Here is a 14,400-nt window from a genome sequence, read left to right on the forward strand (position 1 = left end):
GAGTGAGTGAATGGTGTGTGAGTGAGTGAATGGTGTGTGAGTGAATGGTGTGCGAATGTGCCCTGGGATGGGTTGGTGCCCCATCCTGGGTTATTCCCTGCCTTGCGCCCATAGCTCATTGGTTACAGAAAATGAATGGATGGATATTCTTTACCCATTACTGTTGTTTAAAGTTAAGTGTTCATTGTATCCATGACATCCCACATAGAAACTCTTGGAAGAAATCGAGAAAAACAAAGAAAAGGTGGACGAGTGTCAGAAACATGCCAAGGCCTACATTGATGCTATCAAGGTAACCATGCAGACTGTGGGAAGTCAATGCATTCAATATTTTCACTGTAGAACACTGAGTACCGGAATATAGGCACTTGAGCTTTCACATTTTCATATAATAAAAATGAAATGTGCTGGACCATGAAGTATGACAGAGAAAGCTGTTCGATGATATTTTGAGTTGATTTGAATGCTCAATCCAAAAATCTTGTTGATTCAGGATTATGAGCTTCAGCTGATAGCTTACAAAGCCTTGATTGAGCCCTTGGCTTCTCCCCTGAAGAAAACCAAAATGGAGTCAATTTCAGACAACATCATTCAGGAAGTAAGTGTTGTGTTTCATTGGAATCAGAGGTTAAAAAGGTACCTATTAGGATTTAATACATGTTATGATGATACTCGTTATTTAGATACTTGTGATGTGCTGCAAAGTCTAATTAATGCTTTTATCCTCAGTATGTTACACTGCGGACTCGCTATAGTGAGCTTATGACTCTGACCAGCCAGTACATCAAGTTCATTATTGGCTCACAGCGCCGCCTGGAGGATGAGGAGGTAAGTTACACACACTCCCGGAGGATAGAGTAGCATTAACCTTGTAAAACGAATCACACACCTATGGTTTAATGTAGGGATAGCAATATATATTATCATGCATACATATTACAGAATGTTGGTGGACAGACTGGGAAAAATTATCACTGTATTTATATTAAATAATTAGATGACATATTAAAAATTAGCAATTAAAATAAGGGATTACAAATACAATATTAAATGTATTTTGTTAGAGGTTCTGAACTGACAGAGAATATATTTGCCTAGATATGAGTATTTGATTCTGGTTGATTGAACTGAGTTACAAAGCCTGTCCAAACCCTAATCCCGTCTCATCACGGTTAGCACAGCGCTAACCTGTAGCCAAAGAGACGTTTACCGTTATCCTGGCACCACTCTGCTTTATTCAGTGGTATCTGTCTGCCATTCACTGCATACGTTAGTGTAGAGATGCCAGGCCAGTCCGTATCTGGGCACTGGGCCTTTGCAGATGCACGTGCGGCAGCATCCTTTCAGCCTGAAGCAAACTCACCATCCTGATTTCCCAGTGTCCACACGTTCATTTATGACAGATTATAACTTAGATATAGAATATCTAAGCAGTGGACCATGTTCTTTCCGAGTAACACCATTACCTGCCTGTTTAATGGTGTTCTCTGTGAATTCTCATTAGCTTTCTTTACAGCTCACAGCCTACTATTTGTTTTCTACAAATTGAAAACAACATGTATTATTTGTTTGGCCCACTGACATAGGATTTCAGTGTTACTGCTCACACCGAGTCTGCTTCAGAACTGAGTGTCATGTCTTCCTGAATTACTTTTTCCAGCTGACACTATTTTTTTATTAGTATATTTTCCCCGTTTCTTTTCTAACCGTTTTTTCTGTTTGCTTTCCTAAAATGCTTGCCAGTGCTTTTTCATGATGAATTTTAATCTTGTTTGGGCGCTAAAGAGGTAAATTATCCACAAAACACCAGTTTCTTTTTGAATCAACCTCCTCCATTCCTCATCACCAGGCTTCAATCCCTGCTTTGGGTCCTCAACATGATCTGCTCCGTCACGTAGTATTCCGCAAACGGCCTCATGTATTTGGCACAGCATCTCATGAGGCTATGTGGTTTGTCTGTCAGGTTCAGACATTGTTGTTACATGCATTATTGTAGCCAGTCTGGTTGTCTATTTTCAAACCAGGAAAACATATATTTGAAAAAAATGTGGTGACCAGATACTCCATGTCAGGGAGGAGACTACTTCAGGTTTTACAAAACTTACTTAAAAACTAAAAGGCTCCTCTGTTTGGCTAAATAGTTCAGCTCTTCTTGTGCTTTGACTGGTTTGTTTCCTTGATTGAAAGACTCATTCAGCTGGTTCACATTAATGTTAGTGACACTTGCATGATTACAGGAGACTGACCAACCAGCACACAGCAAGAACGTAAATAAAATCCAGGTGCTTTTATTTGAAATGGTAGTTTACAAATTCTGTCCTAGCTCAAAGTGTCCTCCCTGACATTGAGTACCTGGTCACCCTAATATAAACATAAACCATAGATGTATACTGTAAATGTCATTAGGGTGAATATTTGACAATAAAATCCAAGTTTACACTATCTTGGTGAGCCAATACTAATAAATAGCTACCACCTTTGGTTCATACTAAGGACACATGGCTATGGGATTGTGAAGCTGGGTCGTCCTCCACCACGTGTTATTTTCTTTGCTGCATCACTCAGCTGTGTCTTCTAAGGCAGAGGATTGGGGGTTGGCTAGGTGATCGCGTCTTAGCTCAGAACCTCAAATTCCTCTCATTCAATTCAGCATTTTCTTTAAAAACAAAGAATAAAGAAAAACTAAATTTTAACACTTTATAATGTATTCTAATTTGACATTTTTGTCTTTAAAATCATTGCCATAGACTTTTTATTAGTGTATTTTCATATATGCCATTTATCCTCGACAACAGCTCACACTGAGGGCAGTACCTTAGAGGAGATTTTTCTCAGAAAAGTAAAACGGACTTCACATTGTAAACCCTAATGTGTTGTGGAACGTGTTGTGTAATAAGTAATGTTTCATTCTGTTTTCCATGCATTAACTGAATGTCACATGGCATCTTTGATAATATTCCAGTGCAGGATAGCTTATATTTTACGTTGCCTGTAGCTACATGTTACCTGTAATTTATTGAGCTTATAATTAACCCATTTTATTAACATTTTTATTTGCTGTTTGCTTCTGCTAATACAGAAAGCTACCGAGAAACTTAAAGAGGAAGAGAGGAGGAAACTCGCAAAGATGCAAGCTGAGTTAGAGAAACAGAAGCAGTTAGCGGAGGCTCACGCAGAAGCTATTGCTAAAGCAGAACGAGAAGCTGAAGAGCTGAAGCTCAAAATGAAAGAAGAGGTCACCAAAAGGGAAATGGTGGCCGTGGATGCAGAGAAGCAAAAGCACAACATCCAGCAGGAGCTGCATGAGCTCAAAAACCTCTCGGAGCAGCAGATAAAATCTAAGAGCCACCAGGTGGAGGAGGCCCTGCAGAGCCGAACCAAGGTTGAGGAGGAGATTCACCTAATCAGGATCCAGCTAGAGACAACGACGAAGCAGAAATCCATGGCCGAGGCAGAACTCAGTGAGCTAAGGGAGCGGGCAACTGAAGCTGAGCGCCTGAGGAAGACCACTCAGGAGGAGGCAGAAAAGTTGCGCAAGCAGGTCAATGAGGAGTCCCAGATGAAGCGTAAAGCGGAAGAGGAGCTGAAGCGCAAAGCGGAAGCTGAGAAGGAAGCTGCCAAACAGAAGCAGAAAGCCCTGGAGGACCTGGAGAGGTTCAAGCTGCAGGCTGAAGAAGCAGAGAGGAGGATGAAGCAGGCCGAAGTAGAAAAGGAGAGACAAATCCAAGTGGCCCAGGATGTAGCTCAAAAAAGCGCAGCCACAGTATTAGAGAGCAAACGTATATCCCTGGCAGAGAAGACAACAGAACTGGAAGAGTCACTGAAACAGCAGCACAGCACTGTTTTGCAGCTGCAAGAAGAAGCCGAGCAGCTTAAGAAACAGCAGGCAGGTGCAGACAAAGCCAGAGAAATGGCAGAGAAGGAGCTGGAAAAGTGGAGGCAGAAGGCTAATGAAGCTCTACGACTGAGACTCCAAGCTGAGGAGGAAGCCCTCAAAAAGAGCCAAGCTCAGGAGGAAGCCGAGAGACAGAAAGAGGATGCAGAGCGGGAGGCAAAAAGGAGGGCCAAAGCTGAAGAATTTGCCCTGAAGCAGAAGGAGATGGCAGAACAAGAGCTGGAGAAGCAAAGGAAAATAGCAGAAGAAACAGCCCAGCAGAAGCTTTCTGCAGAGCAGGAGCTAATCCGTCTTAAGGCTGACTATGAGCATGCCGAGCAGCAGAGGTCGCTTCTAGATGATGAGCTCAGCCGCCTGAAAAATGAGGTTAATGCAGCTGTGCAACAGAGGAAACAGCTAGAAGACGAATTGGCAAAAGTGCGATGTGAAATGGACAGTCTTCTTGAGCATAAAGCCAAAGCAGAGCAGGAGACCTTGTCTAACACTGAAAAGAGCAAGCAACTTATTGAGACTGAGGCAGCAAAAATGAAGAAGCTTGCAGAGGAAGCTTCAAAGCTTCGATCAATCGCAGAAGAAGCAAAGAAGCAGAGGCAAGTGGCTGAGGAAGAAGCAGCGAGGCAGAGATCAGAAGCTGAGAGGATCCTCAAAGAAAAGTTGGCTGCTATTAATGAGGCAACTCGGTTGAAAACTGAAGCTGAGATTGCTCTCAAGGAGAAGGAGTCTGAAAATGAAAGGCTCAGAAGACAGGCTGAAGATGAAGCGTACCAGAGAAAGATGCTGGAAGACCAAGCAGCACAACATAAGAAAGACATCGAGGACCAAGTTTCCCAACTCAAAAAATCCTCAGATACTGAAATAGAAAGGCAGAGGGTAATTGTAGAAGAAACCTTGAACCAGAAGAGAATAGTTGAGGAGGAAATACACATTCTCAAGATCAACTTTGAAAAGGCTTCAGCTGGCAAGACGGACCTTGAGCAGGAGTTGAACAAACTGAAAAGCATTGCAGAAGAAAGTCAGCGGAGTAAACTACAGGCAGAAGAAGAAGCAGAGAAGCTTCGCAAGCTAGCCCTGGAGGAGGAAAAACTGAGAAAGGAGGCAGAGGAAAAGGTAAAAAAGATTGCTGCTGCAGAAGAAGAGGCTGCTAACCAGCGGAAGGCTGCACAGATGGAAGTTGAACGCCTCAAGAAGAAAGCTTCTGAAGCTAACAAACAGAAAGAGAATGCTGACAAGGAGGCAGAGAAACAGATTGCTCTCGCCAAAGAAGCTGCAGAAAAATGCTTTGCTGCAGAACAGAAAGTACAGGATGTGCTTGTGCAGCAAAAAGAAGATAAACTCATTCAGGAGAAGCTGAAGGAAGAGTTTGAGAAAGCCAGGAAGCTGGCAGAAGAGGCAGAGAAGGCCAAAGAGAAGGCGGAAAAAGAGGCTGCCCTACTTCGGCAAAAAGCAGAGGATGCAGAATGCCAGAAGCAAGCTGCCGAGGAGGAAGCTGTCAATAAAGCCAAAGCTCAGGAAGGTGCGGAAAAGATGAGAAAGGAGGCAGAAACGGAGGCTTCAAAGAGAGCAGAGGCTGAAGCTGCAGCTCTGCAGCAGAAGCAGCAAGCTGATGCTGAGATGGCAAAGCACAAAAAGCTTGCTGAAAAGATACTGAAGCAGAAGGGTAAAGTTGAAGAGGAATTATCAAGGGTGAAGATACAGCTGGACGAGACAGATAAACAGAAAACTCTTCTGGATGAGGAGCTAAAGCGCCTCAAGGATGAAGTGAGTGATGCAATCAAGCAGAAGGCCCAAGTAGAGCATGAGCTTCAGAATGTCAAGCTGCAGATGGAACAACTCTTCCAAAAAAAGCTTGAGATTGAAGAACAGAACAAGCAGCTAATTAAAAAAGACAAGGACAGCACTCAGAAGTTTTTGGAGGAGGAAGCAGAGAAGATGAAGAATCTGGCTGAAGAAGCAGCCCGTCTCAGCTTAGAGGCTGAGGAGGCTGCTCAAATGAGGCTGCTTGCAGAGTCTGACCTTACACAAGAGAGAGCACTTGCTGATAAAATGCTCAAGGAGAAAATGCAAGCTATCCAGGAGGCAACTAAACTGAGAGAAGAGGCAGATATGCTCCAAAAGCAGAAGGATCTGGCTCAGGAGCAAGCTAAGAAGCTGCTTGAGGACAAGCAGCAGATGCAGCAGCGCCTGGAAGAAGAGACGGAAGGTTTTCAGAAGTCCTTGGAAGTAGAGCGTCTGAGACAGCAGGAGATCATTGCTGAGGCAGAGAAATTGAAGCTGAGAGTGTCTCAGCTTAGTGACGCCCAGTCTAAAGCTGAAGAGGAGGCCAGGAAGTTTAAGGAACAAGCTGATAGCATCAGCGCTCGTCTCCATGAAACAGAGAGTGCAACAGCTGAAAAACTCACAGATATGCAGAAATTGGAGGTTCAGAGGTTACAGAGCAATAAAGAGGCAGACGACCTTCGCAAAGCAATTGCTGATCTTGAAAAAGAGAAGGAGAAATTAAAAAAGGAGGCAGCAGAATTACAAAATAAGTCAAAAGAGGTATTATGTCAGAATGTTATCATTGAAATCTACATTGAATTAATAAAATGTAACCCTCTGAGGGAGCTAACTTATTAGGCATACATTTATGTATTTATTTGAATTACACTGCTAATATTATATAGGCACCAGTTTCTACATTAATAATAACCACACAATGTATATACATATTTAAATATATTCTAAATACATAAACATGCCTATTGCACTGAAAATGTAATTTTCATGTTAATTTTTATGTAAATATTAAATGTAAATATGTGACAGCTTCATGTAAATTATAAAATGCTGGTCATTTTATGTGAGTGACATCTTTATAATTGGGTCTAAATTGTCTTATTTTCTTGTCTTTTTACAATAGATGGCTAATGCTCAACAGGAACAAATTAAGCAGGAAAAGACAATTCTTCAACAGACTTTCATAACAGAAAAGGAAATGCTGCTTGAAAAAGAGAAACTCATTGAGGAGGAGAGGAAGAAGCTGGAGAAACAGTTTGAGGATGAGGTTAAAAAGGCCAGCGCTCTGAAAGATGAACAAGAGCGCCAAAGGAAGCAAATGGAGGAAGAGAGGAAACAGCTGCAGGCCACCATGGACGCTGCACTAAAGAAGCAAAGAGATGCAGAGGAGGAGATGCGCAACAAGCAGAAAGAGATGCAGGAACTTGAAAAGAAAATGCAGGAGCAGGAGAAACTTCTAGCGGAGGAGAACAAAAAGTTGCGTGAGAAATTGCAGGAGCTGCAGGTCGTTGAAAAAACATCAGCATCTAATACAAAAGAAATTGAGATTCAAACTGATGTGGTTCCTGATGAACAGTTGACTGCAAAAGCACAGATAGAAACAAAGAAGGTCTTCAATGGTTCTGGGGAAGTTCCAGGCCATCCGATGAGGAATGAAGAGCCACATTTGGCATTTCAGGGTATTCGGGAGAAAGTCCCTGCAAGTCGGCTATATGAAATTGGACTGCTGTCCAAAAAAGAGTATGACAGGTTGAAGAAAGGCAAAACAACTGTGCAAGACCTCAGCAAAACTGACAAACTGAGAGTTTGTCTGAAAGGAGAACACAGCATTGGCGGTGTCTTAATTCAGCCTAACCAAAAACTGAGCATCTACCAGGCCATGAAGGAGAACAAGATGGCACCTGGTACAGCTTTGTTGCTTCTTGAAGCTCAGGCGGCCACTGGATACATGATAGATCCAATAAAAAACCAGAAGTTTTCTGTTAATGAGTCTGTAAAAGAGGGTTTAATTGGTCCTGAACTGCATAATAAAATGTTATCTGCAGAAAGGGCAGCCACAGGTTACAAAGATCCTTACACTGGCTCTAAAATATCACTTTTTGAAGCAATGCAAAAAGATTTAATTGCACAAGATCAAGGTATCAGACTTCTTGAAGCTCAAGTAGCTACAGGTGGAATTATAGATCCAGTCAATAGTCACAGAGTGTCTGTGGAGACAGCTTATAAGCAAGGTCAGTTTGATGCAGAGATGAACAAAATTCTGTCAGATCCTACTGATGACACAAAGGGCTTCTTCGATCCAAACACTCAAGAGAACCTCACATACTTGCAGCTAATGCAAAGGTGCACATCAGATCCTGAAACTGGCTTGCTCTTCCTACCCATTACAGAAAAGGCAGCAAAAAATGAAAGAACTTACACCGACGAAGAAACCAAGGATGTATTCAGCAAAGCCACAGTCTCTGTTCCATTTGGAAGGTTCAAGGGGAAGACAGTGACCATCTGGGAAATCATCAACTCTGAATACTTTACAGAGGAGCAAAGAAGGGACCTAATTCGGCAATACAAGACTGGAAAAATAACAGTGGAAAAAATTATTAAAATTGTTATCACAGTAGTTGAGAACAAAGAGAAAAAGAATGAAATTGCCTTTGAAGGTCTTAGAACTCCTGTTCCTATCTCTGAACTTCTGGACTCTAAACTTATCAGCAAAGATTTATACAACAAGCTGCACAATGGTGAAACATCTGTTAAAGAAGTCTCTGAGCTTGAACATATTAAAAAAGCATTAAAAGGCACAACCTCTATTGCTGGAATAATTATTGAATCAACTAATGAGAAAATTCCAATCTATCAGGCCTTGAAGAAAGGCATCTTGGGGTTTGGGCCTGCATTAAATCTGCTGGAAGCTCAAGCTGGATCTGGATTTATGATAGACCCAATCTCAAATCAGAAATTCACTGTTGATGAGGCTGTTAAATCAGGTCTTGTTGGTCCTGAGTTGCATGAAAAGCTGCTGTCTGCTGAGAGAGCTGTTACTGGGTTCAAAGACCCTTATACTGGAAAGACTGTGTCCTTGTTTGAGGCGATGAAAAAGGACCTTATAAACAAAGACCAGGGTGTACGTCTGCTTGAGGCACAATTAGCTACTGGTGGAATTATTGATCCAGTCAAGGGTTATCACATCCCCCTTGACGTGGCTTTTAAACGTGGCTGTTTTGATGATGAAATGAACAAGTATTTGAGCACACCGACTGATGAGACTAAAGTTTTCTATGATCCTAACAAACAGGCAAATGTCACTTACTTAGAGCTTCAAAACTCATGCATTACAGATAACCAGACTGGTTTTCTTTTGCTACCACTGTCAGAAGCAGCCATGAAGTTAAAAGAAGAACATGCTTATTCTGAAGTGCAGACACAAGACGCTTTGAATCAGACATTAGTGGAGCTACAGTCTGGACCCTTCAAAGGAAGAAAGGTAACCATCTGGGAGATCATAAACTCAGAATATATAACAGAAGAGCAGAGGCTTGAGCTCATCAGGCAATACAGAGCTGGTAAAGTGACTATCGAAAAAATAATTAAGATTGTCATTACTATTATTGATGAAAGAGAAACTAAGAAAGAATCAGAGGCTTTGTTTGATGGCCTAAGGTCACCTGTCTCTGCCATCTCCTTATTAGAGTCCAAAATTATTGATAAAGACACTTTTGACCAGCTGCAAGATGGTAAAATGGACCCCAAAGAAGTTGATGCTGTAAAGAAGTATTTGAAGGACACTGATAGCATTGCTGGTGTGTATGTTGAGCCTTCAAAAGAAAAAGTCAGCATTTACCAAGCCATGAAGAAAAACCAACTAAAACAAAGCATAGGCCTTGCACTCTTGGAGGCTCAAGCAGCTACTGGATTCATTATTGATCCGATCAAAAATCAGAAACTAACCGTTGATGATGCTGTTAAGTCCGCGGTTGTTGGTCCTGAGCTTCATGAAAAGCTTTTGTCAGCTGAAAAGGCAGTAACTGGTTATAAAGACCCATACACAGGTAACAAAATCTCCCTATTCCAAGCAATGCAGAAGGATCTTGTTCTGAAAGAATATGCCATTCCACTCTTAGAAGCTCAGATAGCCACAGGAGGAATAATTGACCCTATTAACAGCCACCGTGTGCCCATTGATGTTGCATGTCAGCATGGCTTCATAAGCAAAAAACTGGCCAAAAGTCTCTCTCAACCATCTGGTGACACTAGAGCTTTCATTGATCCCAACACTAATGAGAATGCCACTTACCAACAGTTGAAAGAAAAGACAGTAAGGGATCCTGAAACTGGCATGTGCTTTTTATCTCTTTCAATGGCTGAGATTTCCACTGCTGCAAAAAAGACACACCAGTTTAGCAAAGAACAAGCCCAGAAGGATTTAGCGAACACTCTTGTTGACATACCACATAGTGGAAAGTCAATGTCCCTTTGGGAAGTCATGAATTCAGATCTGGTTCCTGAACAGGAAAGGTCCAGGATACTCGAAGAATACCGCTCAGGGAAAATTACAAAAGAAAGAATGACCATCATAATTATTGAAATAATTGAACAAAGAATAATTACAAGAAGTGAGGCAAATATGTCATGTGACGTTATTAGGAGAAGAATTACCATCGAAGAACTGTACAGTGCTCGCATCATTGACTCAGACACATACATTATGCTGAAAGAGGGAAAGATGACTATCCGTGAGATCATGGAAATGCAAACAGTAAAACGGTACTTATTTGGCACAGGTTGTATTGCTGGTGTTGCATGTGATTCCTCTGCTAAGATCAGCATTTACCAAGCCATGAAAAGGGGCTTAATGAAACCTGATATTGCTATTGGGCTTCTGGAAGCCCAAGCTGCAACGGGATTCATCATTGATCCAGTGAAAGATGAGATGCTAACGGTTGATGAGGCCGTCCGTAAGGGAGTTGTGGGCCCAGAGATACATGATAAACTTCTTTCAGCCGAGAGAGCTGTCACTGGCTACCGGGATCCTTACAGTGGGAAAATAATTTCACTGTTCCAGGCCATGAAAAAAGACCTTATTCCAGAGGAGTATGCTCTCAGACTTCTGGAGGCTCAGGCTGCAACTGGTGGTCTTATGGATCCTGAGTATAACTTTCACCTACCAACTGACATTGCATTGCAGCGTGGATACATCAACAAGGAAACAAATGAAAGGATTTCTGATCCCAATGGTGATGTAAAAGGATACATCGATCCACTCACTGAAGAGAGTGTGTCCTATGCACAACTGCTTAAGAAATGTAAAGTGCATAGAGATAGTGGTCTGCATTTGCTGTCGTTAGCAGACAGAAAATTGTTGTTCAAGGGCCTGAGAAAGCAAATCACATTGGATGAGCTATTACTTTCTCAAATCATAGACCAGGAGACTGTCAGTCAACTCAATGAAGGTGCTATCACTGTAGAAGAAGTTACCAAACGACTCCAGAAGTATCTTGAGGGTACAAGTTGTATTGCTGGGGTATTTGTAGAGTCCAGTAAAGAGTGTCTCTCAATTTACCAAGCCATGAAGAAGAACATGATCAGACCAGGGACTGCTTTTGAATTGCTTGAGGCTCAAGCTGCGACAGGATATGTAATTGATCCAATAAAGAACCAGAAGCTGACAGTAAATGATGCTGTTAAATTAGGAATTGTGGGGCCTGAGTTCAAAGACAAGCTCCTTTCGGCTGAACGTGCTGTAACTGGCTACAAAGATCCATATTCAGGCAAAACCATTTCACTGTTCCAAGCCATGAAAAAGAATCTCATTTTGAAAGACCATGGTGTTCGTTTGCTGGAAGCCCAGATTGCCACAGGGGGAATCATTGACCCAGAGGAAAGTCATCGGTTGCCTGTAGAAATGGCCTACAAAAGAGGCCTCTTTGATGAGGAGATGAATAGCATTCTTACAGACCCATCAGATGACACTAAAGGTTTTTTCGATCCAAACACAGAGGAGAATTTGACTTATCTGCAGTTGATGGAGAGGTGTATGACAGACCCAGAAACTGGCCTTGCTCTACTGCCTCTGAAGGAGAAGAAGCGTGAAAGAAAAACTTCTTCCAAGTCCTCTGTCCGCAAACGCAGAGTAGTTATTGTAGATCCAGAGACAGGCAAAGAAATGTCAGTGTATGAGGCATATCGCAAAGGGCTCATTGACCATCAAACCTACATGGAATTAGCAGAGCAAGAATGTGAATGGGAAGAAATTACTATCTCATCCTCTGATGGTGTTGTAAAATCTATGATTATTGACCGTCGGTCTGGACGGCAGTATGACATAGATGATGCAATTTCACGAGGCCTTATTGATCAGTCGTCACTGGATCAGTACCGGACTGGGGCTTTATCGATCACAGAATTTGCTGACATGTTATCTGGAAACGTAAGTGGCTCCCGTTCCCGCTCCTCATCTTTTGGATCAACTTCATCTTACTCCATGAGCCCTGTCCCGCCTGTCAGATCTCCTGCACCTACTTGGAATGACCCTACTGAAGAATCTGGGCCTGTTGCTGGAATCTTGGATACAGAGACTTTGGAAAAGGTTTCTGTCACTGAGGCTATGCATCGAAACCTTGTGGACAACATCACTGGTCAAAGGCTGCTTGAAGCCCAGGCTTGCACAGGTGGCATCATTGACCCCAACACTGGGCAGAAGTTCTCAGTCATTGATGCTGTGAACAAAGGACTTGTTGACAAAATTATGGTTGACCGTATCAACCTAGCCCAAAAAGCCTTCAATGGTTTTGAAGATCCCAGAACCAAAACAAAAATGTCTGCTGCTCAAGCTTTGAAGAAGGGCTGGCTTTACTATGAAGCAGGTCAGCGATTCTTGGAAGTACAGTACCTTACTGGTGGATTGATTGAGCCAGATGTAACTGGCAGAGTCTCATTGGATGATGCTATTAAGAAGGGTACCCTGGACCCACGTACCGCACAGAAACTAAGAGATGTCAGTGCTTACTCCAAATATCTGACCTGTCCCAAAACAAAATTGAAAATATCCTACAAAGATGCAGTGGATCGAAGCATGATTGAGGAAGGTACTGGCCTGCGTCTGCTTGAGGCCTCCTCCCAGTCAAGCAAAGGCTTATATAGTCCATACAGCATTAGTGCTTCAGGCTCAGCTTCTGGCTCCCGCTCAGGATCCAGGACTGGTTCCAGGTCAGGCTCTAGGCGAGGTAGTTTTGATGCAACGGGTTCTGGTTTCTCAATGAATTTCTCTTCCCCTTATAGCTCCACTAGCTATGGTCGCCGATATGATTGTGGGCCTCACAGTGGGCTAAACCTGGATGATCTAACAAATGCCATTTTGTTACTTGCACTGAATAGGAATTGCAGCTCAGAGCAACAAGGAACACTGATTCCAGTATTACCGATGCACTCATCAGTTGCATAATTTTTTAGGCAAATACATATATATTCTGCTCTGCATATTGTTATATTGGGAAATTGCAGTGTTGAGTAAATATTATATCATTCTTGGCTTTAATATGACATAGTCCCTGGTTCATTTTGTACAAATATTCAAAGTTTAAAGCCTTCTCATTTTGCTTTCTTATTTTTGCATTGTGGGATAAATTTGAATAATTCTTTTTAGATACAATTTTATCTATTATGTAAGCACATTCAGTGAAACCACCATACTGCTTATTGCATTTCATTTTTGTTTTGTCATTTTATTTCTTAATGCAGCTAACTTTGGTTGGGTGTTAAACACTGGTTAATAATACTATTTTATAAATTGTAGTAATTGTACTGAGTTTATTGTCTGCATTTCATTATTTTATTTGTATTTGAATATCTTGTCTTCTGTTTTTGAGTTATGTAATGGAAGTAGTCTATATACTTAACCAAGTTAGATGCAGGAGCAGTAGTGTGATACAGATCCATAATATATTGCTTTATGTTTCTGAATTTGTACATCTGATCTTTTTGCTTTATTCAGTAAAGTTATGGTAGAGAAAAGCTAACAAAAAAAGTTCAGACTTAAAGCTTAACACTGTTGGGAAAATGCTGCAAGATGCAGCCTCCTGAAGGCTTTCCCTGACATGCAACACTGCCATGAGTACTTAGAGTTTCCCTTTTTTGTGCCTGTTTGAACTGTATTATCACCCTTTAAATCAACACTTAATTCGCCACTTTATATATATATATATATATATATATATATATATATATATATATATATATATATATATATATATATATATACACACTGTATGAGAGAGAGAGAGAATCCAGCATTTTCTGGAAGCAGTTTTCACACCTCTTCACTACAGCTTATACAGTAAGAACAGCAGGAATTCTCTGAACTCAAGTGTGGAGGTTGGAGTACTTTGTTCTTCTTCCAGTTGGTGTCCAAAATGTACAGTGCAGCTGGATCAACTACACACTAATTAGCTCGAATGTAATGTGCTTACCCCTATCCAGCTAGAGGTGATTCATAAATAAATACCCAAAAATTTATTTGAGGCTTAACATTTATCTGGTTATCTCTTTCAGCTCATGTGTCTTACTGCTTGGGGCCCATAAATATATATGTTTTACCTATTTGTAAAAAAAATACAGAATAAAAACTCTTTAGTAATAATAAATGTGCATGCAATTCATTTATTGATAAGATAATTAAGGTCCTGTGTCACTTTTTTCTCTTGAGTCCCTATAGATTTTCTTCTGCTGAAAAACAC

At 41.4% G+C, this 14,400-nt stretch overlaps 1 protein-coding gene across 21 annotated transcripts in view; it reads left to right on the forward strand.

Annotated features, from left to right (window-relative positions):
- The window catches only part of pleca (plectin a), a 126,664-nt gene extending 112,777 nt beyond the window's left edge, over window positions 1-13,887 (forward strand). For 15 of the 21 annotated variants that reach the window (XM_072705574.1, XM_023803873.2, XM_072705573.1 and 12 more), the window contains 5 exons: window positions 209-292; window positions 494-598; window positions 730-828; window positions 3,080-6,433; window positions 6,795-13,886. In XM_072705574.1, coding sequence (XP_072561675.1) covers window positions 209-292; window positions 494-598; window positions 730-828; window positions 3,080-6,433; window positions 6,795-13,109 — 9,957 coding nt within the window. In that variant the 3' untranslated portion in view covers window positions 13,110-13,886. Of the gene's footprint in view, window positions 1-208; window positions 293-493; window positions 599-729; window positions 829-3,079; window positions 6,434-6,794 lie in introns of all 21 variants that reach the window. The other 6 variants (XM_023803869.2, XM_023803870.2, XM_072705568.1 and 3 more) reach the window with 1 other exon arrangement.
- Window positions 13,888-14,400: the final 513 nt, after the last annotated feature.

Source organism: Paramormyrops kingsleyae, chromosome 23, assembly GCF_048594095.1.
Source record: "Paramormyrops kingsleyae isolate MSU_618 chromosome 23, PKINGS_0.4, whole genome shotgun sequence".
Taxonomy (NCBI): Eukaryota; Metazoa; Chordata; class Actinopteri; order Osteoglossiformes; family Mormyridae; genus Paramormyrops; species Paramormyrops kingsleyae.